Raw genomic sequence first — 25,758 nt, forward strand, 5'->3', positions numbered from 1 at the left:
GCGAAGATGCTTAATGAAACCGTAAGAGTGTGAGGTGAAAGTTTGATATCGATTGGGCATTTTCCGGATGTTCTCATTTTGCAAAAGCCCCAAGGCGTGCCCAGTTCTTAGAGAGACTACCTATCAATACACAGCTTGCAATACTGGGGTGTGGTGTCATCCGTGAAACGTTATCCATTGAAAAATTCTGCAGGGAGCTAGGACCGGCAACACGAAGAAAACCGCTCTGCAGGAGGGTCTCATTTGTTGAACTAGGATCGTCTGCGGGAAGCACTCTCTCAACATCGTACATGTACTACCCCCAGCCTAATATGCCGGACTTGTACTTATGAAGACTGAAAATATGCAGCATCCCCGCAGGTGTACATAGACGAAGCTGTACTGAAATATAGTTAAGGATGTGGCGCATCGACACCATGACAATGACAGCCGTGTCATTGGTTGACACATCGGTACGCGCTGCTGCCTTGTCAGCTTTGTATACCTTTCCGTTCAGCATAAGGTAGAATAAAACGATATTAGTGTCCTTCGCCAAATAAAACGTTACCCACATCACTCATTCTTACCTCATGCGTCTCGCTGATTCTGTGTGAAGCCCAAGCTCCTCTGATTCATCAGCAGTCGGCCCGCCCCGCATTCTTGACTGGCAGATAGCGGAGAGGTCACAAACGTTCGACCGGGGAGAACGAATACGAATAGTTGGACAGTGAAGGCTCAGCAGCTTTCGCATCGTGGCTGGGGCTAGCTCCCTCACTCACAGGCTGATTCGATCCACATAGGTGTGGATGTCGTCGTAAATAGCCGTCCATGTAAAGCGTTCGTGCGGGGGAATCGTGTCCGTCTCGAAAGAAACTTCCCGCCCAGCAATCATCTGGCCAGTTCGCATCATTCCCGCTTTTGCTTGCATCCCCACAGCAATACTTTTTCGCATTAGCTTTGCGAGTACAGTATCAGCGAGATGCTGAGCTTTACGGGTCGGACAGGCGTGCTCCTCGGCGTGATCGCTGCAACAGCACTGCTGCAGAACACAGCCTTTGCTGCCTCCATCGTCAGTGGGTCTCCAGTTGGCTTCGCGGCAGGCACCACCGGTGGCGGTGATGCCGAACCCGTGTACCCGACAGACATCAAGGAGCTCGCGTCGTACCTCAGCGACGAGGAACCACGCGTAATTGTCCTCAAGCAGGAGTTCAACTTCATCGACTCCGAAGCGGCTACCACGGAGGACGGGTGCCGATCGAAAAACGCCGCCGACTGCCTCGCTAAGAACAATGGTTTCCAGGGGCAGGACACGATTCAACCGACCTTCGCTATCTGCGATGGCACGAAGGTAAAAGTGACCTACGATAAGGCAGCCAAAACCCCGCTTAAGGTTGCCAGCAACAAGACGCTGGTCGGTGACGGCACCAGCGGTGTGCTCACTGGCAAGGGCATTGAGATTAAGGGCAACAACGTCATCGTGCAGAACATTCACATCACCAACTTGAACCCGCATCTCGTCTGGGGAGGTGACGCCATTGGAATCAGTGGAGACGATGGCGTTATCCCCACTGGCATTTGGATCGACCACGTCAAAGTCACCAGTGTTGGACGACAGATGGTTGTGGTCAACTTCTCCGGCGCTCAAGGCGCCACGATCAGCAGCTCCGACTTTGACGGCAAAACCAAGTACTCCTCCTCGTGCGATGGCCACCACTACTGGGGATTCATTCTCACAGGAGCTAAAACCGAAGTAACCCTCGTTGGAAATTACATCCACACGATGTCAGGCCGGGCACCGAAAATCGGAGGCTCCGACGACAATGTCATCGCTGTGCACGCTGTCAACAACTACTTCTCCGACAATACCGGCCACGCCTTTGATGTGTCTCAGCGCGGATACGTCCTGGCGGAGGGCAACTACTTCGACTCGGTCAAAACGCCAAATCAGCCAGACCCGGAAGGTAACATTTTCGTCCCTGCTTCAGCAGGAGACTGCAAGGCAACGATCGGCCGTGACTGTGAATTGAATGTGCTCACTGATAGCGGAACGTTCACCAGTAACTCCGGAGATACTGCCAAGACGCAGATTGGTACCTACAAGACCCAGATTGGTGGCTTCAAGACGGCTGCTGCGTCGAAGCTCTCTGTTGCGACCGGGAATTTTGGCGTCGGTGACTTGGTCGGCACCGACAGCGTCACGCAATCGAGTGGCTCTAGCAATGTGGCGCCGGCGAGCACTGACAGTTCAGCTGCGGCTCAGGTTCCTTCTGCTACAAGTGCTCCTGCCACAACGGGGTCTTCTTCTACAGAAACGTCTGCTGAAGCAGAGGCTCCGACATCGCACAGTTCGGCGGCTACAGAGTCCACCCAGACTCCTACGGCTACGGACGCCCCGGTAGCACAGGGATCAAGTGCGACGGAAGCACCTAGTAGCACGAAAACACCTTCCACGCCTTCGACAAACTCTCCTCCGACGTCTACCCAGTCACCATCAAATGAATCTGCGACACAGGCCCCTCATCAGCCACTTCGTCTACTGCGGGCTCGCAAGGCCAGAAACAGGCTAGCACATCAACTACTAGCTCCGATTCTAGTGTTGTGGGCGTCCCCACAGGGTTTGCAGTGGGCACCACCGGTGGAGGCAATGCCGCACCGGTGTATCCAAAAGACGTCAAGGAGCTCGCAACGTATCTGAGTGACAAAGAGCCCCGCGTTATTGTGCTGAAGGAGGAGTTCAGCTTCATCAATTCGGAGGGATCTACGACGGAGAAGGGATGCCGCGGCAAGAACAACATCAACTGTCTTGCCAAGAAGAACGGTTTCCAGGGACAAGATACGATTCAGACGGATTTCAGCAAATGCGATGGTACTGTCATGGACGTGACCTACGACAAAGCTGCCATCACGCCACTTCCGATCGGCAGCGATAAGACGCTCATTGGCGAAGGTACCAAGGGCGTCCTCAACGGCAAGGGTATCATCATCAAGGGCAACAACGTTATAGTACAGAACATTCACATCACCAACTTGAACCCGCACCTCGTCTGGGGCGGAGATGCGATCTCCATTAGCGGCGATGGCGACGATGTGCCGACAGGCATTTGGATCGATCACGTTAAGGTGTCGAGCATCGGTCGTCAGATGGTCGTCACCCACTTCAGCGGTGCCTCCGGTGTCACGATCAGTAACTCGGACTTCGACGGCAACACCAAGTATTCGTCGTCGTGCGATGGCCGTCACTACTGGGGCATCTTGATCTTGGGCAAGAAGACCGAGATGAGTCTCCTGAATAACTTCGTGCACATGACTTCAGGCCGCTCGCCCAAAATCGGAGGCACTGCGGGGGACACCTCCATCGTGCACGCTGCAAACAACTACTTTTACGACAACACCGGCCACGCCTTTGACGTGGCCACCGGAGGATACGTCCTGGCCGAAGGTAACAGCTTCGACTCGGTCAAGACGCCAAACCAACCTGACCCGGAAGGCAACATCTTCATCCCCGCATCAGCTGGAGACTGACAGGCGACTATCGGTCGTACTTGCGAGATGAATGTGCTTGCCGACAGCGGCACGTTCGCGAGTAACTCGGAGGATGCGGCGAAAACGCAGCTTGGGACGTACAAGAAGCAGATCGGCGGTACGAAGGTGTCTACTGCGTCGAAACTATCGGCAGCGGCCGGAAACTTTGGCGTGGGGGAGCTTGGAAGCAGTGGCTCGACCCCGACGACAGCAGCGTCGAGCAGTAGTGGGTCGCCTTCGGCCACTCAAGCTACGGATACCCCGAAGCAGGGCCAGCCAGACACGCCATCTGCCAACACCCCCGCCGCAACCGACATGCCGTTGGGCACCGTTGCGCCATTCGCGGACAACTCCGCCGAAGGAAGTTCGGCCCTCGAGTGGGGCCACGTGACGCAAGGAGCGGCCTCGGACAGCTCGACCGATTGAGCGAAGGGCCGATCACCAGCGCGTCGATAGTGTCGTAGTAGGTTCACGAAAGCAGTGAAACCATTGAATCGTCGCCGTTGCTGTCCTAAGCTTGTCACACCCTACTGCAACGATGACTTGGATTGAGTATACTGCGACCGCGCACGAAACGCGACAACGCCCAGCATGCCTGGCCGACCGCGTGTGGTCCGCGTTCAGCCCGAGGCGGCGGCCGCGGAGCCCGCGCGCCCCACACAGCGGCGCACGTCCTTCAGCTACGTGCGCAAGCTGGAGATCGTGGCGCACTACGAGGCGCACAACAGCCTGGACGAGACGGTGGCGCGCTTTTTCCCCGACGTGGCACCGGCCGAGCTGCGAGCCAAGAAGCAGCTGGTCATGCGCTGGCGGCGCGAGCGCGGCAAGATCGTGGCCATCTGCGAGGCCGGAGGCGGCCGCAAGGCCAACGACCGCCGGGCCGGCATGGGCGCCACGCTCTCGGCCGACGCCGAGCGGCGCATCGTCGCCTGGATGAGAGAGGAGCAGGCGGCAGGCCGCGCCGTGTCGGCCAAGCGGCTCACGGCGCGGGCGGTGCTGGCGGCCGCCGAGGACAAGCTGCTGCCCGGCTGCTTCAAGGCCTCGTGGACGTGGCGGCAGTCGTTCCTGCGCCGACACGGATTCATCCAGGAAGCTCAGAGAGGACGCGCGCCAACACAGCAGCAACAACAGGAGCAGGAGACGGAAGCAGCACACGAGAGACTTTAGCTGGGGTGGCCTCTTATATATCGTTAAAAGTTAACGCACGTGGTGGGAGTGAGGGCCTGACTAACGTTAGTAGTAGTAGACGCCGGCCTTGACCATGGCGCAGGCGTAGCGGGTCTCCTCGCAGCTCTTGGTGGGCTTCCGCTTGGTGGCCATGGTGGGAGGGTTCCAGCCGAGCGTCATGGCGTCGGTCATGGGGGCCAACGCTTTCTGGCGCGGGTCCTTGTCCATGCGGGTGTGCTTGACCAGCTTCGCGCGGAAGTCGAGGTTGGACACAAACTCGCGTGTGGACGCGTCATCCTTCAGGTACGACGAGTGCGCTGCGGCGCACTCCATGGACTGCGAGTGACGGCACAGCTCGTCCATCTGAGCGAGAAACGTTTGCAGGTCGAGCGACTGAGACGCGTCGGCGCCGTGCTGCAGGCGGAAGGCTTGCTCGACGAGCGCCCGCGCGGTGGCTGGCACGTTGTCGACGCCTTTCGGGCATTTGTAGAGGTAACGCAGCATGACCGGCAGTTGTGCGAGCGTGATGGTGGCGGTGTCGAGCTCCGCGTTGGCTGCCTGGGCCTCTTCGTCGCTTTCGGAATACAGCGAGAAACCGGGTCGGTAGGCCTGCATGAAGGCGTCTTGGAAGTCGCGCGGCTGGAAGGCGTGGATGGGAGTCTCCTTCACAGTGTCGAAGGGGCTTTGCGAGCCGAGGAGCGTGAGCCCGAAGAACGCCGACATGGAGAAGTTCGAGGTATGTACGCTGCACGAGATCGAATACTGAGTGGGAGTGCTTGCAGCAGCATGCCACCGCTACCTGCGGAGCTGCAAATAGTTTGCAGTGCTCAGGTGGTAAACGACATGCCAAAAATATGCCGAGGCCCTCCAAGCTTCACGCTGCATGAACTCCCAAGCATCAAAGCATCGTACCGACGACATGTTGCACGGCTCACGAACGGAGCAGATCTCGCGATTGCCAGCAGCTGTGTGCAGGTGCCATGATGTGGATTCCCGTGAGCAATGTCGATTCATCGTCACCTCCCTTGTAGGTACAGTCTGCAGTCAAATGACGCCGACACCGGTGCGAAATGGTGTGCATGTACTTCTGCATTCTATCGTCGATGGCCGTCGTGGCGCCCTCCTCAGCAAGTGAGGGTTCCTTCGGCAGGATTCAGCAACAAGGAGGCAGTAGCAGTCCACATTATGTACAATATCTTCAGGATGGACCATACGGCCTGACTAAAACCACAGCAACGCAAAACGTTGAGGGCCTCAACGTTGGGCCTCAACTTGAGGCCCAACTTGGGCCCAACTGCACGTACGAACAACAAATCGGTGAGAAATGCTGCATTTCTAATAGAGAGGATTTGTAACGCGCGTAGCCGTCGATCACCCGACCGCGGCCAGGACTAAAGCACTCTCGAATTTGCGTACTTTGCTCTCACGTTGGCCCCGCTCACCGCCTCGACGGGAGGACGCCAACGAAAGCAGCCACACGGGAACGATGGTTCGGCGACTACTAGGCGCAGTGCTTGCCGTTGTGCTAGCCCACCACGGACTCGCTGGTGCGGCTTCAATTTCTACTGGCACAGCGCCTGGATTTGCCGTGGGTACCACGGGAGGCGGAAACGCGAAACCAGTCTACCCCACTTCCATCAAGGAGCTCACCACCTACCTCAGCGACGCTGAGCCCCGCGTCATCGTCCTTGACCAGGAGTTTAAGTTCGTGAACACCGAAGGCTCCACCACAGAGGGCGGCTGCCGGCCGACGAACAACCAGCAGTGCCTCGCCAAGAACAACGGCTTCAAGGGACAGGATGCGATTCTGATGGACGGCGACACCAACATGAAGCAGACGGGTGGGTGCGACAGCGGCGGCATCTCGGTGGACGTGACGTACGACAACGCGGCCAAGGAGCCTCTGACGGTCGCTAGTGACAAGACGTTGGTGGGCGAAGGCACCAAGGGTGTCCTCAACGGCAAGGGACTCCTCATCACTGGCAGCAACGTTATCGTGCAGAATATCCACATCACCAACTTGAACCCGCACCTCGTGTGGGGCGGCGACGCCATCACCATTCGTGGTGAGGGCGACGTCGCACCAAGGGCATTTGGATCGACCACGTGAAGGTGTCCAGTATCGGGCGTCAGATGGTTGTCATCAACTTCTCGGGCGCCACGGGCGTCACCATCAGTAACTCCGACTTCGACGGCAACACCAAGTTTTCGGCTTCGTGCGATGGCCACCACTACTGGGGATTCTTGATCTTGGGCAAGAAGACCGAGCTAAGCCTGATTGGGAACTACATCCACCACACGTCGGGTCGATCGCCCAAGATCGGAGGCCACAACGGCGAGACTTCCGTCGTGCATGCCGCCAACAACTACTTCTTCGAAAACTCTGGTCACGCGTTTGATGTGGCAACGGGTGGGTATGTATTGGCGGAGGGCAACTACTTCGCTTCTGTCAAGTCACCGAACCTGGACGACCCCAGAGGAAACTTTTGGTTCCTACCGCAGCTGGAGATTGCAAAGCTACTATCGGGCGTGACTGCGTTTTAAATGTTCTCACTGACAGCGGAAAGCTCTCAGGGTGTTCGCAGGACAAGGTTGGCAGCCAGTTAGGCGACGTCAAGAAGATGATCAGTGGTTACAAGGTGGCCGCTGCTGTGAAGTTTTCTGAGGCTAGCGGGAACTTCGGCGTTGGTGAACTGGGTGGCGGTGTTGCACAAACAAGTGACTCTAGTGGTGCAACAGCGCCCAGCTCAGACGCATCTGCTTCTCAGGAAACTGACATTCCTAGTCCCAAGCAAGACCAGCAAACCAAGTCTCCCAAGGTAACAATGTCGCCAGCTACCAAGGCTCCTGCCTCACCAAAGGCGACAACAACACCAGCAACACAAACGCCCGCTACCACGGCTACACCAATTCCAACCAACGTGCCTGTGACTAAGACGCCAGCTGCAACTACTAAACCAAGTAAATCCCAGCCTTTAACCCCGTCAACGCCCACCACCGGTAACGCAAACGCGGGGGAGCCCAGGGATTTGCCGCGGGTACCACGGGAGGCGGAAACGCGAAACCAGTCTACCCCACTTCCATCAAGGAGCTCACCACCTACCTCAGCGACGCTGAGCCCCGCGTCATCGTCCTTGACCAGGAGTTTAAGTTCGTGAACACCGAAGGCTCCACCACAGAGGGCGGCTGCCGGCCGACGAACAACCAGCAGTGCCTCGCCAAGAACAACGGCTTCAAGGGACAGGATGCGATTCTGATGGACGGCGACAACAACATGAAGCAGACGGGTGGGTGCGACAGCGGCGGCATCTCGGTGGACGTGACGTACGACAACGCGGCCAAGGAGCCTCTGACGGTCGCTAGTGACAAGACGTTGGTGGGCGAAGGCACCAAGGGTGTCCTCAACGGCAAGGGACTCCTCATCACTGGCAGCAACGTTATCGTGCAGAATATCCACATCACCAACTTGAACCCGCACCTCGTGTGGGGCGGCGACGCCATCACCATTCGTGGTGAGGGCGACGTCGCACCCAAGGGCATTTGGATCGACCACGTGAAGGTGTCCAGTATCGGGCGTCAGATGGTTGTCATCAACTTCTCGGGCGCCACGGGCGTCACCATCAGTAACTCCGACTTCGACGGCAACACCAAGTTTTCGGCTTCGTGCGATGGCCACCACTACTGGGGATTCTTGATCTTGGGCAAGAAGACCGAGCTAAGCCTGATTGGGAACTACATCCACCACACGTCGGGTCGATCGCCCAAGATCGGAGGCCACAACGGCGAGACTTCCGTCGTGCATGCCGCCAACAACTACTTCTTCGAAAACTCTGGTCACGCGTTTGATGTGGCAACGGGTGGGTATGTATTGGCGGAGGGCAACTACTTCGCTTCTGTCAAGTCACCGAACCTGGACGACCCCAGAGGAAACTTTTTGGTTCCTACCGCAGCTGGAGATTGCAAAGCTACTATCGGGCGTGACTGCGTTTTAAATGTTCTCACTGACAGCGGAAAGCTCTCAGGGTGTTCGCAGGACAAGGTTGGCAGCCAGTTAGGCGACGTCAAGAAGATGATCAGTGGTTACAAGGTGGCCGCTGCTGTGAAGTTTTCTGAGGCTAGCGGGAACTTCGGCGTTGGTGAACTGGGTGGCGGTGTTGCACAAACAAGTGACTCTAGTGGTGCAACAGCGCCCAGCTCAGACGCATCTGCTTCTCAGGAAACTGACATTCCTAGTCCCAAGCAAGACCAGCAAACCAAGTCTCCCAAGGTAACAATGTCGCCAGCTACCAAGGCTCCTGCCTCACCAAAGGCGACAACAACACCAGCAACACAAACGCCCGCTACCACGGCTACACCAATTCCAACCAACGTGCCTGTGACTAAGACGCCAGCTGCAACTACTAAACCAAGTAAATCCCAGCCTTTAACCCCGTCAACGCCCACCACCGGTAACGCAAACGCGGGGGGAGCCCAGGGATTTGCCGCGGGTACCACGGGAGGCGGAAACGCGAAACCAGTCTACCCCACTTCCATCAAGGAGCTCACCACCTACCTCAGCGACGCTGAGCCCCGCGTCATCGTCCTTGACCAGGAGTTTAAGTTCGTGAACACCGAAGGCTCCACCACAGAGGGCGGCTGCCGGCCGACGAACAACCAGCAGTGCCTCGCCAAGAACAACGGCTTCAAGGGACAGGATGCGATTCTGATGGACGGCGACAACAACATGAAGCAGACGGGTGGGTGCGACAGCGGCGGCATCTCGGTGGACGTGACGTACGACAACGCGGCCAAGGAGCCTCTGACGGTCGCTAGTGACAAGACGTTGGTGGGCGAAGGCACCAAGGGTGTCCTCAACGGCAAGGGACTCCTCATCACTGGCAGCAACGTTATCGTGCAGAATATCCACATCACCAACTTGAACCCGCACCTCGTGTGGGGCGGCGACGCCATCACCATTCGTGGTGAGGGCGACGTCGCACCAAGGGCATTTGGATCGACCACGTGAAGGTGTCCAGTATCGGGCGTCAGATGGTTGTCATCAACTTCTCGGGCGCCACGGGCGTCACCATCAGTAACTCCGACTTCGACGGCAACACCAAGTTTTCGGCTTCGTGCGATGGCCACCACTACTGGGGATTCTTGATCTTGGGCAAGAAGACCGAGCTAAGCCTGATTGGGAACTACATCCACCACACGTCGGGTCGATCGCCCAAGATCGGAGGCCACAACGGCGAGACATCCGTCGTGCATGCCGCCAACAACTACTTCTTCGAAAACTCTGGTCACGCGTTTGATGTGGCAACGGGTGGGTATGTATTGGCGGAGGGCAACTACTTCGCTTCTGTCAAGTCACCGAACCTGGACGACCCCAGAGGAAACTTTTTTGTTCCTGCGCGAGAGAGTTTCTGCAAAACAGCCATCGGTCGTGCCTGCAAGCTTAACGTCCTCACTGACAGTGGCAAACTGACAGGATATTCGGCACGGGCGGCGTTGGGGGAACTTACAAAGTATTCAAAAGACATCGGCAGTTATGTGGTAAAGGAGGCAGCTCAGCTCAAGGAAGCGAGCGGCAACTTTGGTGTCGGCGAGCTGACTAGCACCACTGCTCAGAGCACGTCAACTGGCTCAGCGGCAACTAGCGATAGCGCCCCTGCCGTGGAAAAGGGTGATACTACAAATGCTGACATTACCCAAGGGGAGACGGTATCGACCGAAAGTCCGGTAGGAACCGTTGCTCCGTACTCTCAAACTGCCGACAAGGAGACGCCGACTAACGAAGCAGATGTGGCTACCCAGACTGAAGTTGGTGCCGACGCAGACTCGAATGATGTCACTCAGACGACCTTTCAGTCAACAGAGGCCCGCTCGATTAGCAAGTGCAAGGTCCGCCAGCGCCACTAAAGTTTGGTAACGTAGAAGCGGTCTAGTGCTCTTTCACCAGAAGGGAGTGGAGAGTATATTTGATGTAAAGCGAGTGGCACTGCGTCACGCTGTCGCAGTAGATTGATAAAATTAAGTTTCTCGCACTTTAGTGCTGTAGTTAAACTTTAGATGCCCCACTGGCTACGGGAAAATAACTTTGGTAAATAATGATGCCACTGATACTGCATGCAGCCTACTGGGGGTGCTGTCGGGCGTGGTGGAATCGTTGAGGCGATGTATGGCGGGTGTGGCTCATCAGACACACCTGTGAGCGGCGGCGTATCAGCAAAGCAGGACAAGTGTTCGTGAAGAATCTTTATGTTTTTGCGTGGGTATTGTACGCGTTTGTGTTTTTCTCCGCAACTGCGGTGGGTCTGAGACCAAAAATAAGTGTTAATCGCCATTTTGCTGCTTCTAGACTGCACGCAAATCCCAGTTTTCATTCGCTCCACACATCGTATTCTCAGTAGAGAAGTCGGACGACGGAAAATAGTAACATTAACACTCCTTTTGCGCTAGTCGAACCCTCACGACCGATTTGAAGCAGAATCCATGTGTAAGAACAGCACAAATTCAGAGCCGAGCGTCGATGCATGTACTGTACTGTAATTACATGTTATACGGTACATGTAAGACGTTACAAAAACGGAAGAAAGGTGCCGAGCTGACAACAATGCGGTTTTACAGCATAGACCTTGCACCACTCTCAGGTTTCCTGCGCAAGAACCTCCATCAGCCCGCCAGCATTGCTGCTGCACGTGCAGTTGCGTGGCCCTCATGGTTGTGAGGAATTTGAAGTGACCATTCACTGTTCGTGGGTCTGACTCAAGCTAGCCCTGTTCAGGAGGCACAATTCCCATCGTGTGCGCTGAGAAAGAGTACGAAGTGAGCCGCTCTGCGTGCGCCATCACAACTGATGACGGACCCGAAGGAAACGACAGATCTCAAGAAACGAACGGCGAGAACATCTCAAATACTTCCGGAACCACCCCTCACACAAAGGATCGGCCAGCTCGTTATCAAATTGTAGGTCTGTCAGAGCATACTTCTGCTTCTCCTTCTCCTCTTCATTCCTGCTGCCTGCAACGAGAGTCATCGTCTGCCCGACGAGCGCTGATACGAGAACAGCGGCATCTTCCGTATTTGTCATTACGGCTCCGCTGATTTACCTGGATATCATCTCCAGGTGCGTCTCCACTACCGCAACATCGTTCCCCGTGTATTTCGCGCCATGAGATTTCAGCAAGTACCATGATGTGATATGCCACCCTCATCCCGGCATCGGTAATTTACCAACACTGGTGTTCAGGGCCGCTCCCGAATTGATGAGTTCTTTTGGATACCGCATACATATACTACATTTCCTCCGGCACCCACTCACGACCCGGACTGCAACGACTGTAAAGTAATGGTGAGGCGATAAAAATCCATACCCATTTCTTCACAAACACTTGTCCTGTTTTGCTGATACGCCGCCGCTCACAGGTGTGTCTGATGAGCCACACCCGCCATACATCGCCTCAACGATTCCACCACGCCCGACAGCACCCCCAGTAGGCTGCATGCAGTATCAGTGGCATCATTATTTACCAAAGTTATTTTCCCGTAGCCAGTGGGGCATCTAAAGTTTAACTACAGCACTAAAGTGCGAGAAACTTAATTTTATCAATCTACTGCGACAGCGTGACGCAGTGCCACTCGCTTTACATCAAATATACTCTCCACTCCCTTCTGGTGAAAGAGCACTAGACCGCTTCTACGTTACCAAACTTTAGTGGCGCTGGCGGACCTTGCACTTGCTAATCGAGCGGGCCTCTGTTGACTGAAAGGTCGTCTGAGTGACATCATTCGAGTCTGCGTCGGCACCAACTTCAGTCTGGGTAGCCACATCTGCTTCGTTAGTCGGCGTCTGCTTGTCGGCAGTTTGAGAGTACGGAGCAACGGTTCCTACCGGACTTTCGGTCGATACCGTCTCCCCTTGGGTAATGTCAGCATTTGTCGTATATCTCTTTTCAAAAATACAAATCTTTAGGGTATGTTACAATAACTCATATCAATGATTCTATTCAAGATATAACCACAATATTACCTTTTGTTTGATTAACATGAGTTCTCGATGGTCTGCGTAGGCACTAATGCAATTGTTGACTTTGTCATACCCTAGACCAATAGCAGTCCAATGTTTTGTTCTAATTTCAAACGAAATATTACATAGAATATCATTAAAATTTCTAAACTATACAATTAGGTACAAATGTTTAATTTGTACAGAGATTTGATGTATCCAATATCCACCACGGTGCGCTATGCACCAGAGCAGGCTGCGTAATACGTAGCCTGCTCTGATCCCCTGGTCATATCGTTAGTAAAACATAATAAACTCTAGCAGCTCGAGTCCAAGTGGATCTTAATCTCAGGTCGACTTCGACCGACATCTATATTGAAACGCAACCATTACTTGAATACATCTATCAGCTGCAGGTAGCATCGGACTACGTGCATGCTTCTCTATATACACCTTGAAGACTGCCACCCACCGCCATCAGACATGGACAGGCAGTTGGCTACCTTCTCTCCTGTAGGTGGCTCACTTAGATCGTGCCCACGCCGAAGTTCTGGCTGGTGGAGCCGAACTTCTTCGCGGACGTGGGCTTGTGGTAGCTGGCCACCTTCTTCGCGTTGGACAGCGCCGCCGACTCACGGTTGCCCGTCAGCTCGCCGCAGCGCTGCAGCACGTTCTCGGCGCAGTTGCGTCCCAGCGCGGACTTGCACGTCGACTGCGTGGACGAAGACGGCACGATGATGGCGCCCACGGTCTCGCTGTCGTGCTTGTTCGGGACGGCCGTGGACTCGAAGTAGTTTCCCTCTAGCAGGACGTTGCCGTTCTCGACGACGTCGTACGAGAAGCCCGTGTTGTTGGCCCAGTAGTTGTTGACGGCGTGGACGACGGAGCTGCCGCCGACCTTAGGAGAGCGACCCGACGTGTTGTGCACGTAGTTGTTGACGAGGGTCACCTGCGTCTGCGTGCCCAGGAAGAGGAAGGTCCAGTAGTGGTTGCCGTCGCACGTGGCCGAGTACTGCGTCCGGCCGTCGAACTCGCAGTTGCTTATGGTCATGCTCTTGACACTGGCTGTGCCGGTGGCGACCATCTGGCGGCCGAGGTTGGAGATCTTGACGTGGTCGATCCAGATACGCTCCATGGCCGTCTTGCCGCTGTTGAGGCCCTGGATGTAGATGGCGTCGCCGCCCCAGATGAGGTGCGGGTTCAGTTGAGTGATGTGGATGTTCTGGATGATGATGTTGTTGCCGTTGAGCCACAGTCCCTTGCCCTTGATCACTCCGCTCGTACCGAGACCGCGGAGGGTCTTGTTGCTCGAGACCACGAGCGGGTTCTTGCTGCCCGCCAGATCGTACGTGATCTTGACCTGGGTGCCGTCCACGCAGCCACCCGTGTTGGCCATGCCGCCGCTCTGCAGGATGACGTCCTGGCCCTTGTAGCCGTTGTTCTTGGCGAGGCAGTCGCGGTTGCTCTTGGGGCGACAACCGGTCTCGGTCTTCGTGCCTTCCGAGCCGCGGAAGTCAAAGGTCTTGGTAAGGACGATGACACGCGGCTGCGAGTCCTTGAGGTAGTTCCTCAGGTCGTCGAGCGAGGCAGGGTACACGGGGCGATGTTGCCGCCGCCGGTGGTGCCCGCAGCGAGGCCAGGTGCCGAGCCGGTGGAGATGGAACCCTTGGTCGTCGTGCCCTGCTTCGGGGACGATTGTTCGACCGAGTAATCGCTAGAACCGGCCTGTGAGCCTTGGACGGCGAAGGCAGCGACGGCGACGATGACGAGGCGGAGGATCTGCATGACGATTGCTGGGCGCTGGAGGCGTGTGCAGTGCGAGGCAAAATCGACAATGACCAGCAAGTGGCGCGCCTGACTCATGTGGGCCTGGAGCGACCGTTGTTCGCCGGCAGTGCGGCTGATAGAGCATGTCAGCGACTACTATCACAGACTGACGACGCAGGGATACCACCAAGTGGTTGACGGGAAGTGTTACTCTTACATGGCCATACCTGCTGGGATCGTGGCATACCCGATCTCAACGTGTCAGTAAAAGCGCGTGAGCTCGTTCAGCTGGGAAAATCTAAAGGCCACGTATATCAACCACTCGGACACCAAAACCTGCATTGAAACCGCTACAGCGCGCTGCTTGTTAATGTGACACATGTAGGAGACACCCCTTGAAAGCTTGACGCTCAAGTCCTCGGCTCAAGCCGTGCACCTGTAGTGACTGCAACGTGAAGTTGCTGCTACCCGCAGCTTACTGTTGATGTGGCTGGGGTGCTGACCGGTTATTCCAAATCGTGTGTCGAAAGGACCACAGCATCGACTCGGCGTAACGTACGCTGCGTTGCCTTCATGTAGAACAAGTCCTAGCGACGTGGCGAGATGCAGACGCAAGGAAGGTGGCGCTCGAGTGATAGTTGCCTCCCAGGCGTCCTGCAGATGGCGACGCGAAACGAAAGCAGGATAAAAAATCCACAAACGCAGAATGCAGTAGTCGCATGATTCCGTCGGATTTGACGGTTAATCTGTACTAATTAGTATTAATACAATTAGTCTTAGCACTGTACACGAATCTCCGGTATAATATCAGTTCTTCATGCTTCACGGACTATGGATATGCCCGCTGCTCCACTGCTATTAATATATTAAAATACAACGAACCACCACGCATCGAAAAGTTTTCCCTGCTGTTAGGGAAGATAAGTCAGCTCGCGTAAAGGTTTCAGCCGTTGACAAGCAGCCTACAAATCTGTCAATTCGCATCTTGCCGAATTGTTGTAGTAGACGTGCACAGCGAACCTTATGGTTGCAGCGAATCTCGCGAATGAGGCTCTTCAACAACAAGGTGCCACCCCTTCAACAAACCGCGCTAGCTAAAGCGTTGGTCCCGTGCAAAGATTTAGAATTGCCGTCCGAGAAAACAAATGAACGAACATTCACCACAGAACCCGCGTTGCAGAGGTGCATCTGTACCTCGTGTGCGGACGGATGCGTCCTAGTAAGACAGCACGCTTCGCTGACGATTTCAGCACAGAGGAAGCAACTGCATACACATCTACACTACTCCAAGTGACCGTTCGCCAGAACAGGTCGGTCCGAAAAAGCGCAGTTTGGTACCTAGTTCGCCTCAACCTAGCGTTGGAGGACATCTACGAGATTAGCTTAACAAGCGTGCGCACGATGCAAACTCGCTCCCCGGTCAACGAGTAACGATAACATGTGTTTAGCACTATGATCTACCGATATCATAACAATGTTGCAAAATAAAGCGGAAATACGAGAACCGAAGACGACGGATGGATCAAAGGTACCTTTGACCCATCCGTCGTCTTCGGTTCTCGTAAAGGTACTTTTGACCCGTTCCGGCGAACGGTCACTTGGAGTAGTGTAGATGTGCATGCAGTTGCTTCCTCTGTGCTGAAATCGTCAGCGAAGCGTGCTGTCTTACTAGGACGCATCCGTCCGCAACACGAGGTACAGATGCACCTCTGCAACGCGGGTTCTGTGGTGAATGTTCGTTCATTTGTTTTCTCGGACGGCAATTCTAAATCTTTGCACGGGACCAACGCTTTAGCTAGCGCGGTTTGTTGAAGGGGTGGCACCTTGTTGTTGAAGAGCCTCATTCGCGAGATTCGCTGCAACCGTAAGGTTCGCTGTGCACGTCTACTACAACAATTCGGCAAGATGCGAATTGACAGATTTGTAGGCTGCTTGTCAACGGCTGAAACCTTTACGCGAGCTGACTTATCTTCCCTAACAGCAGGGAAAACTTTTCGATGCGTGGTGGTTCGTTGTATTTTAATATATTAATAGCAGTGGAGCAGCGGGCATATCCATAGTCCGTGAAGCATGAAGAACTGATATTATACCGGAGATTCGTGTACAGTGCTAAGACTAATTGTATTAATACTAATTAGTACAGATTAACCGTCAAATCCGACGGAATCATGCGACTACTGCATTCTGCGTTTGTGGATTTTTTATCCTGCTTTCGTTTCGCGTCGCCATCTGCAGGACGCCTGGGAGGCAACTATCACTCGAGCGCCACCTTCCTTGCGTCTGCATCTCGCCACGTCGCTAGGACTTGTTCTACATGAAGGCAACGCAGCGTACGTTACGCCGAGTCGATGCTGTGGTCCTTTCGACACACGATTTGGAATAACCGGTCAGCACCCCAGCCACATCAACAGTAAGCTGCGGGTAGCAGCAACTTCACGTTGCAGTCACTACAGGTGCACGGCTTGAGCCGAGGACTTGAGCGTCAAGCTTTCAAGGGGTGTCTCCTACATGTGTCACATTAACAAGCAGCGCGCTGTAGCGGTTTCAATGCAGGTTTTGGTGTCCGAGTGGTTGATATACGTGGCCTTTAGATTTTCCCAGCTGAACGAGCTCACGCGCTTTTACTGACACGTTGAGATCGGGTATGCCACGATCCCAGCAGGTATGGCCATGTAAGAGTAACACTTCCCGTCAACCACTTGGTGGTATCCCTGCGTCGTCAGTCTGTGATAGTAGTCGCTGACATGCTCTATCAGCCGCACTGCCGGCGAACAACGGTCGCTCCAGGCCCACATGAGTCAGGCGCGCCACTTGCTGGTCATTGTCGATTTTGCCTCGCACTGCACACGCCTCCAGCGCCCAGCAATCGTCATGCAGATCCTCCGCCTCGTCATCGTCGCCGTCGCTGCCTTCGCCGTCCAAGGCTCACAGGCCGGTTCTAGCGATTACTCGGTCGAACAATCGTCCCCGAAGCAGGGCACGACGACCAAGGGTTCCATCTCCACCGGCTCGGCACCTGGCCTCGCTGCGGGCACCACCGGCGGCGGCAACATCGCCCCCGTGTACCCTGCCTCGCTCGACGACCTGAGGAACTACCTCAAGGACTCGCAGCCGCGTGTCATCGTCCTTACCAAGACCTTTGACTTCCGCGGCTCGGAAGGCACGAAGACCGAGACCGGTTGTCGCCCCAAGAGCAACCGCGACTGCCTCGCCAAGAACAACGGCTACAAGGGCCAGGACGTCATCCTGCAGAGCGGCGGCATGGCCAACACGGGTGGCTGCGTGGACGGCACCCAGGTCAAGATCACGTACGATCTGGCGGGCAGCAAGAACCCGCTCGTGGTCTCGAGCAACAAGACCCTCCGCGGTCTCGGTACGAGCGGAGTGATCAAGGGCAAGGGACTGTGGCTCAACGGCAACAACATCATCATCCAGAACATCCACATCACTCAACTGAACCCGCACCTCATCTGGGGCGGCGACGCCATCTACATCCAGGGCCTCAACAGCGGCAAGACGGCCATGGAGCGTATCTGGATCGACCACGTCAAGATCTCCAACCTCGGCCGCCAGATGGTCGCCACCGGCACAGCCAGTGTCAAGAGCATGACCATAAGCAACTGCGAGTTCGACGGCCGGACGCAGTACTCGGCCACGTGCGACGGCAACCACTACTGGACCTTCCTCTTCCTGGGCACGCAGACGCAGGTGACCCTCGTCAACAACTACGTGCACAACACGTCGGGTCGCTCTCCTAAGGTCGGCGGCAGCTCCGTCGTCCACGCCGTCAACAACTACTGGGCCAACAACACGGGCTTCTCGTACGACGTCGTCGAGAACGGCAACGTCCTGCTAGAGGGAAACTACTTCGAGTCCACGGCCGTCCCGAACAAGCACGACAGCGAGACCGTGGGCGCCATCATCGTGCCGTCTTCGTCCACGCAGTCGACGTGCAAGTCCGCGCTGGGACGCAACTGCGCCGAGAACGTGCTGCAGCGCTGCGGCGAGCTGACGGGCAACCGTGAGTCGGCGGCGCTGTCCAACGCGAAGAAGGTGGCCAGCTACCACAAGCCCACGTCCGCGAAGAAGTTCGGCTCCACCAGCCAGAACTTCGGCGTGGGCACGATCTAAGTGAGCCACCTACAGGAGAGAAGGTAGCCAACTGCCTGTCCATGTCTGATGGCGGTGGGTGGCAGTCTTCAAGGTGTATATAGAGAAGCATGCACGTAGTCCGATGCTACCTGCAGCTGATAGATGTATTCAAGTAATGGTTGCGTTTCAATATAGATGTCGGTCGAAGTCGACCTGAGATTAAGATCCACTTGGACTCGAGCTGCTAGAGTTTATTATGTTTTACTAACGATATGACCAGGGGATCAGAGCAGGCTACGTATTACGCAGCCTGCTCTGGTGCATAGCGCACCGTGGTGGATATTGGATACATCAAATCTCTGTACAAATTAACCCCTTGAGACCGAGGTAGTACCGTACCCCATTGGTCCCTCGCCCTAGACGCTCTAACGTGTATGTGCGGGGAAGGGTTCTCATACAAAGCTCAACATAATTCCATAACTTGTATAGTGTATAAATGCTGGCTAAACCTAACATTCGATCGTGGGGTTTCGTATGGTTCATGAGTTGGCACATGTTAGCGATCATACCAAATTATGTGGTGGAACAAAACCAGTCCAAGGAGTGATAGAGGCGCTGCGACGATGAACAGAGCCGTGTGCAGGAAGTGCATAATAGCCTCACCACGAACATGTGCTGCTGATAAGGTAGGTGGGACATTTTGCTATACTAAAACTCAATAGAAATGGAAAATCTCAATTAGCACTTCAATCGGCCGTCGTCGCGTCGAGTGCGTAACGGGCCCGCTTGGGCAGGTGACTACCGGTCGTCGTGGACTCATCACTTGCATGCCCGCCCCTCCCACCACTCTCTTCTCCAGTGTCTTCATCTTGGTGCTGCGCCGGAGCCCGCGCGCGGATCAACCGCTTCCCCCCTCGCTGCGGCGTAGGTGCCAGCGCCCCTTACTCCAGCACTTGTGCAAGATGTCGAAGCAAGACCGCAGCTCGCCATAGGTTTCTTCGACGAAGTTTGTAGCTTGCACGTACTCCAGTACGTTGACGAATCACCACCACGGGCATTGCTAGTGCCCTTGAGAAGTGAGCACATCTTGCATGCTCTTGTTCGGAGCTTCCGTCCTTGGTTGTTGTTCCCAGGCCGCCACTCGTCATTTAGTAGCGATGTGTGGTTCGTACGACGATTTCTGCTCGAATTGGGTCTTTGGACGGTGTCGCTTGAAACGACTCATTAGCGCAGATGGCCTCCCAGTCTTCATCCCGAAGTTGACATAGTTCGATATGAAGCTTTTTTAGAAACTTCACGTGGGTCAACTTTGGGAGACCTGCCGCTGCACGAGCCGCATTGAAGATGATGTATGCGTTGATTACCGCTAGGTCAACGAGGCCTAGGAATAGCCCCTAATAGTACTTCTTGTACTTGATGCAAAGCTGCAGTGAGTAGTTGTAAAATTTATCATATCATACACGATTAGAAACTCAATAACTTGTACATATAAGATATCAGCACTTACCGTTGAAGGCGTAACTGGTCGTGGACGTCCCCGCTCCCCATGTACGTCTGGTAGTCTTTGACGACGCGGGGGGAAGCCACTTCTTGTTGCTCTCCTGTCAATGCATCGCGTCGGACAATGCGGTCTGGTCGGACGCTGCCACCAGTACTCAGTACATGCACAGTTCGTGTATCCCACCACCGCAAACCTCTCATCGCTGGGACCTGCAAGGCTTCAGCCACGATGAACGTTCCCCGTTCAATGTTTGCTGGTCTGTTCTTGGGGATCTTTGGCGGCTTTTTCTTGTCTCCCTTTTTCATTTAGGAATCAGCTTCGTACTCAGTCCTTGGCGATCCGTTCGTACCGTACTAATAGAGTAGAAACCCATTGTCAGTAATCGACAAAGGTACTGACGAATAGAATCTATCCGTGACGATGAGGCGCATATCCCCACTTTGTGGGGCGGAAGGACCGAAAACTCGCTGAAGATTGCGAGCTACGGGGGCAGGACCGGACTTGTGATCCGTCGAGCTTGACTGACCTGCCCTCTCCTTTTGTATCATACAATATAATAATGTGTTAGATTGGACCATACACGATAAGAAAACTTAGGGATAAAAAAGCAGGCCTGTCCGACGACACGCCGGGCACGCACCGAATGCAATAGGCCGTAGTTGAGCAGCACAACATGAACAACGTGGTGACTCACGTGTGGGGATTATCTTTGATGTAGGCGCGCATGCTGTTGAATGTTGAGCGCGAAGGCAACATCGCCTCGTCGAACGCCATGATGGCAGGTGGCGTGTAGCCAGCAGCAAACCGGTCTTGTAGTTCGTCAATAACGGGACGCAACTTCCACGCGCGATCCGTCGCGGCCTTTGGGTCATCGTTCGGGCTGTAATGTAGGTTCCTGGAGATATGCATGAACCGATCGCGCGCCATGAAACGTCCAAAACACCCACGAGGTATGGCACCTTCATCCCTCCTCTTCCAATGATGCGCAAACTTTTCCTTGTTTGGAACAATGGCCCGTGCTAGCAATAGACCTATGAATACACACAGTTCGCTCGCCTCGATAGGTGATGTCTTCAGCGCGTCCTCGTGGATAGCATCCCGTGACTTGGCCTTGAACTCAGGGTGCTTGAGTTCTCGTACAAGTTGCTTTGTATGCTGACCTTCTACGCGCTCGTCAATACTCGCCTCGAAGTAGTCATTGGACTCAGCAGCAATATCCTCCCACAGCTGAGGCTGTATGAAGTAAAAAAAGGATCCAGAAGGACTTGATGCAGCGGCGAGAGCTCTTGCCGTTGGTCCCGACTCCCCGCTGTAGTGGTTGGGGTAGTCTTTACGCATTCCTCAGGCGATCGGGGCTCATACGGCTCATGCAGGTAGTCGTACGGCGTGTGCGTCGCCAACTCTGACCTGCCGTTCACGACCATCTCCTTTAGAAATGTGTCGGGTACTGCGCTCGACGCGATGTTCTCCATTCCACGAAGTGATGACAGCAATCCGCAATCAAATTTCATTTCAGGCGGAACTGGTAATTGCTCTGCGCCGGCTTCTACGCTATCATCAGGCTGGTCTTCATCGTCTCCATCATCGTTCTCAGTGTCCGATTCAAAGCCAGCAAACTTGTTTTGGTCATCGCTGGCCGCTATGTGATTCACATCCTAATTCAAATCTTCGGGTACAGCATAAACCGTAGATACACCTTAGCACTATTCATAACCTTTACATACAAGTTTGTCCAACCTTCAGTAGATTCTCGATTGGTTTGCGGGTCTTGCTTCGACTCTTCGTCAACACCGGGCTGCTCCGCCACGCTCTCGGACTGGTGGTTTTCGCCGGAGTCGCCCGACTCACTGCTGTTCTCGTCTGCATCCTTGAAATCTGGATCGAGGTTCCGTGGACTGATACACGAATCTAGTACACAATAGAATGTCAGATACAGCATTAGAGATAAGTAAACTTGAACCATACAGGATAATGATAGAAGATAATACCTTCGGGGCTATTGTGGATTGGCCATCGTTACTTCCGGGGGAAAACGTAGTGTCGTGGGGGGAGGTGGCTTGTAGGGCTACTGGGGTGTGAGGCGCGATTGACCTTGGCGTAGCCTCATTTACCAATGGCGGAGCGGGGGGGAAATGGCGGGGTCTGTTGCGGCGGGCTACCGAGGGGTGCCTCAACTCGCAGGCTCCCGACGGCAGCTTTCGCAGGAATCGCATAGTTTCGACGTCGCGCGGCGTTTGCTGATCCGTCGCGCCTCGCTTGCTTCTTCGCTTGAAGCTCAGAAGTTCACGCAATAGTGTCAGTACACCGTAGAGAGTAACCGCCAAATGCAAACACGCAGTGTTACACAGGTCAGTCTTGTCCAGATACTTCATGAGCGCTTCCTCGCCTTCGAAAAGGTCTTCTCCGCTGACACCCTTGGTAGTTCTCCTAGGCTTGGGATAGGTGGAGTCAACTGAAATCCCACTGGGTCGCTTGGAGGTCCAGCCAGCCTTCTTCAGCTCGCGCCAGCGTGCCTGAAACGCCATTTTTGGGAGCAGCGTGGGGTTTAGGAGCCAAGCGAGAAAATATGGGAATGCGTCACGAAGTCGAGTGGCGGAGGGCGGTCTTCTACTAAACAGCATATGCAAAATGCTAGTTTGATCTGTTAATGTCCTTTCTAGTAGTATCGTTTATATTGATCGTTGCACATTAGCGGGAAAGCGTGGATACATTACCTACCCCTTCTTGACTTGATATTTGTAAGGATCAATACAAAATCCAAGCAAATAATTCCTTAACGTTTGTGGTCCACGTTAAGGAATGGACTTATTTTGTAAGGTCCAGGCGTCCGGGCTCAAGGGGTTAAACATTTGTACCTAATTGTATAAATTAGAATTTTAATGATATACTCTGTGATAGTTCGTTTGAAATTAGAACAAGGACACTGCACTGCTTACTTGGCTTAGAGTATGACGGTCAACAATTGAAGCAGACTTGGCGGGACCGGGTCCAACATTGTCGATTTATTTATTCATTTTCTAGTAGTGCCAAGAAGAGTGAGGATGGAAATATTGTTGATCGTGGATTCGCTTGCGATCGGGCTGGACAACCCAGGAACACACGAAAGCTCACTGACGTTGATCGGGTGCGCAAAATGTTGCGTTCTAAGGCAACCAACAGCAAGATACACATCCAGATTGCCGCTATCTATTCGTTCCAGCCTTCAGGTCCATGGCGAATTGCATACATGCGTGATGGTAGTCATACACACAACTGCCGACTCTCGTTCGAAGTCAGAGCGAGGTGAAGCGGGTGTACGCCTTTGCCGTCCAGGTGTACAGCACGAGTGTCGTATTTGGGGAACCCTCTCAGACACCGAGTACCGTCCGTGTCTGTGACCACGATCCAGTCACCAGCACACTGAATGAGCTGGAGCTGGAACGGGATCAGGAATACTGGATCAAGGATCCAGTATTGGCGTGTGCTTTCTGTCGGTGCGTTTATCTTCGCCTGACCGTATTTGCCACAAGAAGTTGTCAGAAATACGCAATCGAATATAGAGGAATGCAAGTTGCTCCAAACCACACTTAACGGAACAATGCCCGACTGAACGGTAGGAGTCACAGACAGACCCGTAATTCAGAACAACCAACCACATGTATATACAATGTCGAGCTAAACGTCATTCAACATACAGCCGCCACTTGTTCTTTTCGACCCTTGAGTAAGGGTTTATCACCAGTCAAGAATCGAAAGATGCGCACTCAGCGTTCGCGTACCACCCTCACTAGGTGAATGAAATATAAAACAATACAAAGTAGAGTCCTACCACACAGCAGTAAATCAATTCAGTCCTAGATGCAAGCACTAACCACCACCACCACCACAGTACGGTATATGGAATGGTCGTCCGGAATGGACGCGACAATTGGAAAATGAAGCCAAAGCAGTCACTTCAGGGTACGATACCCCAGTTCGTGCCCGTTTCGTATCGATGTTATCGCGGGTCCAACCCACCCGGCACCTGTGAGACCAGTGAGGCCTTGAACGGCTTTCGCTTTTGGCTCCCGGCCAGTACTCGAGAGCTCTTTCAGCATGCTTATCTTAGGTTGAGTATGTTTCGACTCGTTTGCGTCGACGGCATCACCAATCACTTGATGACGGCGGTATCTGGGTACATTTGTCGTTTAGTCTCGCTAACGAATTAGCCAATGTCCGTCTAGCAGAAGCCTACATATCTTCTGCCAGCTTGCTAGCTACATCTTCGGGTACTAGCACATGCATGTCGAGGTGACACGCCAGAGTTGGTATACCGGCCAGCGACGTCTGCGTCGTCGTCCGGGTCGGGATGAGCAGCCAGCCAGTGACCGATGTCCCTTGTAAGGACTCAGTTACGTTCGACCAGGCTAAAGGCAGGCACTCAAGGTCTGCCTCTAACACTTGAGTGCTCGTCTTGGTGTCCATCGCCATGTTGGTCAGAGCGTCGGCCATCTTGTTAAACTGGCAGCGGTGATGCGTCCACGAGGTTGTCTGGAGACGATCTGCTAAGGCGCGGCATTGCATTTAGATGTCGCGTAAGTGGGGCGCCTTGGGTGGACGTCTGAGTTTGAGATGCGAGATAATCAGTTTGCTATTGCCCACCACGTGTAACCCTTGAAGACTATAAAGTGCAGCGGGTCGGAGTCTGACCAATAAGCCCCGATACGCTGCAGCATTGCTGGTGATTTTGGATACATAGGATATGGTATCTGGGTACATCGATCCCTCGCTGCAGAACTGACTTCCGGCATCCAAGTGCGGCTAATCCAGTGTCGACCGGTGTGGTTCGATCTCATCCAGGCTGGGGGCAGGCTCCACCGTATAGTCATGTGTAGCTTGTACTAGATTGGTCATCCCTTGACCTCATCCGGCATGGTCACCCGGGATCTCTGAATGAATTCTTCAGTTTGACTCGATTCAGTGCGGTCCTTGGTAGTCCAGTGTACCGCGGCTTGAGATGCCCCTATTCAGTCTGGTAAACCATGAATCCGCGTCAGCTGGGTGCTTCGTGCATGTGGTCGTGGTCGTGGTGTAAGCAGATCATTCGGACTTGTCCCAGCGTCTTGAACGGGGCCAATGCAGGCAGCAGTAAGGATACGTTCTCTGAGTGCACTTTCACGACTTAGACTTTGCGGGTCCGGCGGACGGACAGGATGTGTTGTTCCACGCAGAATATGAGAGCTCCCCAGGGGCACATCTCCGATTCTGTGAGTCCAAACTAACTGCAGGCACTGGTAGCACAAAATATCCACACAAACATTCGCTCTCCACATGCCACACAGCATGCCACTGGGTTTCAATCCAGGGCGACTAATCCCATTTCACCGTATCCCCGTTCGGAAGTCGGCTGTGACTGCGGGAAGTTTCCTGAGTCGCAACGTGGCAAGAGTTCACTTTGCGCAGCGCCATCGATACGCTCGGTGTACGGATCCAGTCGGGTTGACCCAGTTGGATCTCATGCGCGTACAGTCGGAAATTATCGCAGATATACGCCTCGATGCTGGCGAAGGATGAGGACTCACTGATTTTCCGAAAGACTTCACCAACACCTAAGGAACGGCTTGCTCAGAGATTTTTACTCCGGGTACTATTGTGCAAGCGTTCGTTGAGCTGTTCAAGTCTAAGAATTTTCACTATATCTACGGGGTTGATTCTGCCAACCGCCTTCATGGCTCACCCGGAAACTACCAACTTGACGCGGAACTTCATGGACATGTTTATCATT

At 54.3% G+C, this 25,758-nt stretch overlaps 9 protein-coding genes across 10 annotated transcripts; 7 read left to right on the top strand and 2 right to left on the bottom strand.

The window, feature by feature from the left end:
• Positions 1 to 958: 958 nt before the first annotated feature.
• On the top strand, positions 959 to 3,501 carry IUM83_15742 (pectate lyase/amb allergen; the record flags this gene model as incomplete). 2 transcript variants are annotated; one of them, XM_067940580.1, is made up of 2 exons in its annotated part: positions 959 to 2,390; positions 2,492 to 3,501. In XM_067940580.1, 2 exons carry the CDS (start codon positions 959 to 961, stop codon positions 3,499 to 3,501), a joined length of 2,442 nt encoding a protein of 813 aa, XP_067782029.1. The 2 variants fall into 2 exon arrangements, with proteins under 2 accessions (XP_067782029.1, XP_067782028.1); XM_067940581.1 differs by having other exon boundaries at positions 1,760 to 2,390.
• Positions 3,502 to 3,528: 27 nt separating this feature from the next.
• IUM83_15743 (pectate lyase/amb allergen) lies at positions 3,529 to 3,927 on the top strand (the record flags this gene model as incomplete). Its single annotated transcript, XM_067940582.1, has 1 exon — positions 3,529 to 3,927. One exon carries the CDS (start codon positions 3,529 to 3,531, stop codon positions 3,925 to 3,927), a length of 399 nt encoding a protein of 132 aa, XP_067782027.1.
• A 165-nt stretch (positions 3,928 to 4,092) lies between these two features.
• Positions 4,093 to 4,668, top strand: IUM83_15744 (Endoribonuclease L-PSP; the record flags this gene model as incomplete). Its single annotated transcript, XM_067940583.1, has 1 exon — positions 4,093 to 4,668. One exon carries the CDS (start codon positions 4,093 to 4,095, stop codon positions 4,666 to 4,668), a length of 576 nt encoding a protein of 191 aa, XP_067782044.1.
• Positions 4,669 to 4,734: 66 nt separating this feature from the next.
• IUM83_15745 (uncharacterized protein) lies at positions 4,735 to 5,391 on the bottom strand (the record flags this gene model as incomplete). Its single annotated transcript, XM_067940584.1, has 1 exon — positions 4,735 to 5,391. One exon carries the CDS (start codon positions 5,389 to 5,391, stop codon positions 4,735 to 4,737), a length of 657 nt encoding a protein of 218 aa, XP_067782130.1.
• Positions 5,392 to 6,154: 763 nt separating this feature from the next.
• Positions 6,155 to 6,778, top strand: IUM83_15746 (Pectate lyase; the record flags this gene model as incomplete). Its single annotated transcript, XM_067940585.1, has 1 exon — positions 6,155 to 6,778. The coding sequence occupies one exon, from the start codon at positions 6,155 to 6,157 to the stop codon at positions 6,776 to 6,778; it is 624 nt and encodes a 207-aa protein (XP_067782043.1).
• Positions 6,779 to 6,801: 23 nt separating this feature from the next.
• On the top strand, positions 6,802 to 9,673 carry IUM83_15747 (pectin lyase F; the record flags this gene model as incomplete). The annotated part of the gene is made up of 3 exons (XM_067940586.1): positions 6,802 to 7,157; positions 7,229 to 7,629; positions 7,737 to 9,673. The coding sequence occupies 3 exons, from the start codon at positions 6,802 to 6,804 to the stop codon at positions 9,671 to 9,673; spliced, it is 2,694 nt and encodes an 897-aa protein (XP_067782129.1).
• Positions 9,674 to 9,696: 23 nt separating this feature from the next.
• IUM83_15748 (pectate lyase) lies at positions 9,697 to 10,569 on the top strand (the record flags this gene model as incomplete). Its single annotated transcript, XM_067940587.1, has 1 exon — positions 9,697 to 10,569. The coding sequence occupies one exon, from the start codon at positions 9,697 to 9,699 to the stop codon at positions 10,567 to 10,569; it is 873 nt and encodes a 290-aa protein (XP_067782031.1).
• A 2,612-nt stretch (positions 10,570 to 13,181) lies between these two features.
• On the bottom strand, positions 13,182 to 14,228 carry IUM83_15749 (Pectate lyase; the record flags this gene model as incomplete). The annotated part of the gene is made up of 1 exon (XM_067940588.1): positions 13,182 to 14,228. The coding sequence occupies one exon, from the start codon at positions 14,226 to 14,228 to the stop codon at positions 13,182 to 13,184; it is 1,047 nt and encodes a 348-aa protein (XP_067782030.1).
• Positions 14,229 to 17,293: 3,065 nt separating this feature from the next.
• On the top strand, positions 17,294 to 18,553 carry IUM83_15750 (Pectate lyase; the record flags this gene model as incomplete). Its single annotated transcript, XM_067940589.1, has 1 exon — positions 17,294 to 18,553. One exon carries the CDS (start codon positions 17,294 to 17,296, stop codon positions 18,551 to 18,553), a length of 1,260 nt encoding a protein of 419 aa, XP_067782061.1.
• Positions 18,554 to 25,758: the final 7,205 nt, after the last annotated feature.

Source organism: Phytophthora cinnamomi (assembly GCF_018691715.1).
Source record: "Phytophthora cinnamomi strain GKB4 chromosome Unknown Contig111, whole genome shotgun sequence".
NCBI lineage: Eukaryota > Oomycota > Peronosporomycetes > Peronosporales > Peronosporaceae > Phytophthora > Phytophthora cinnamomi.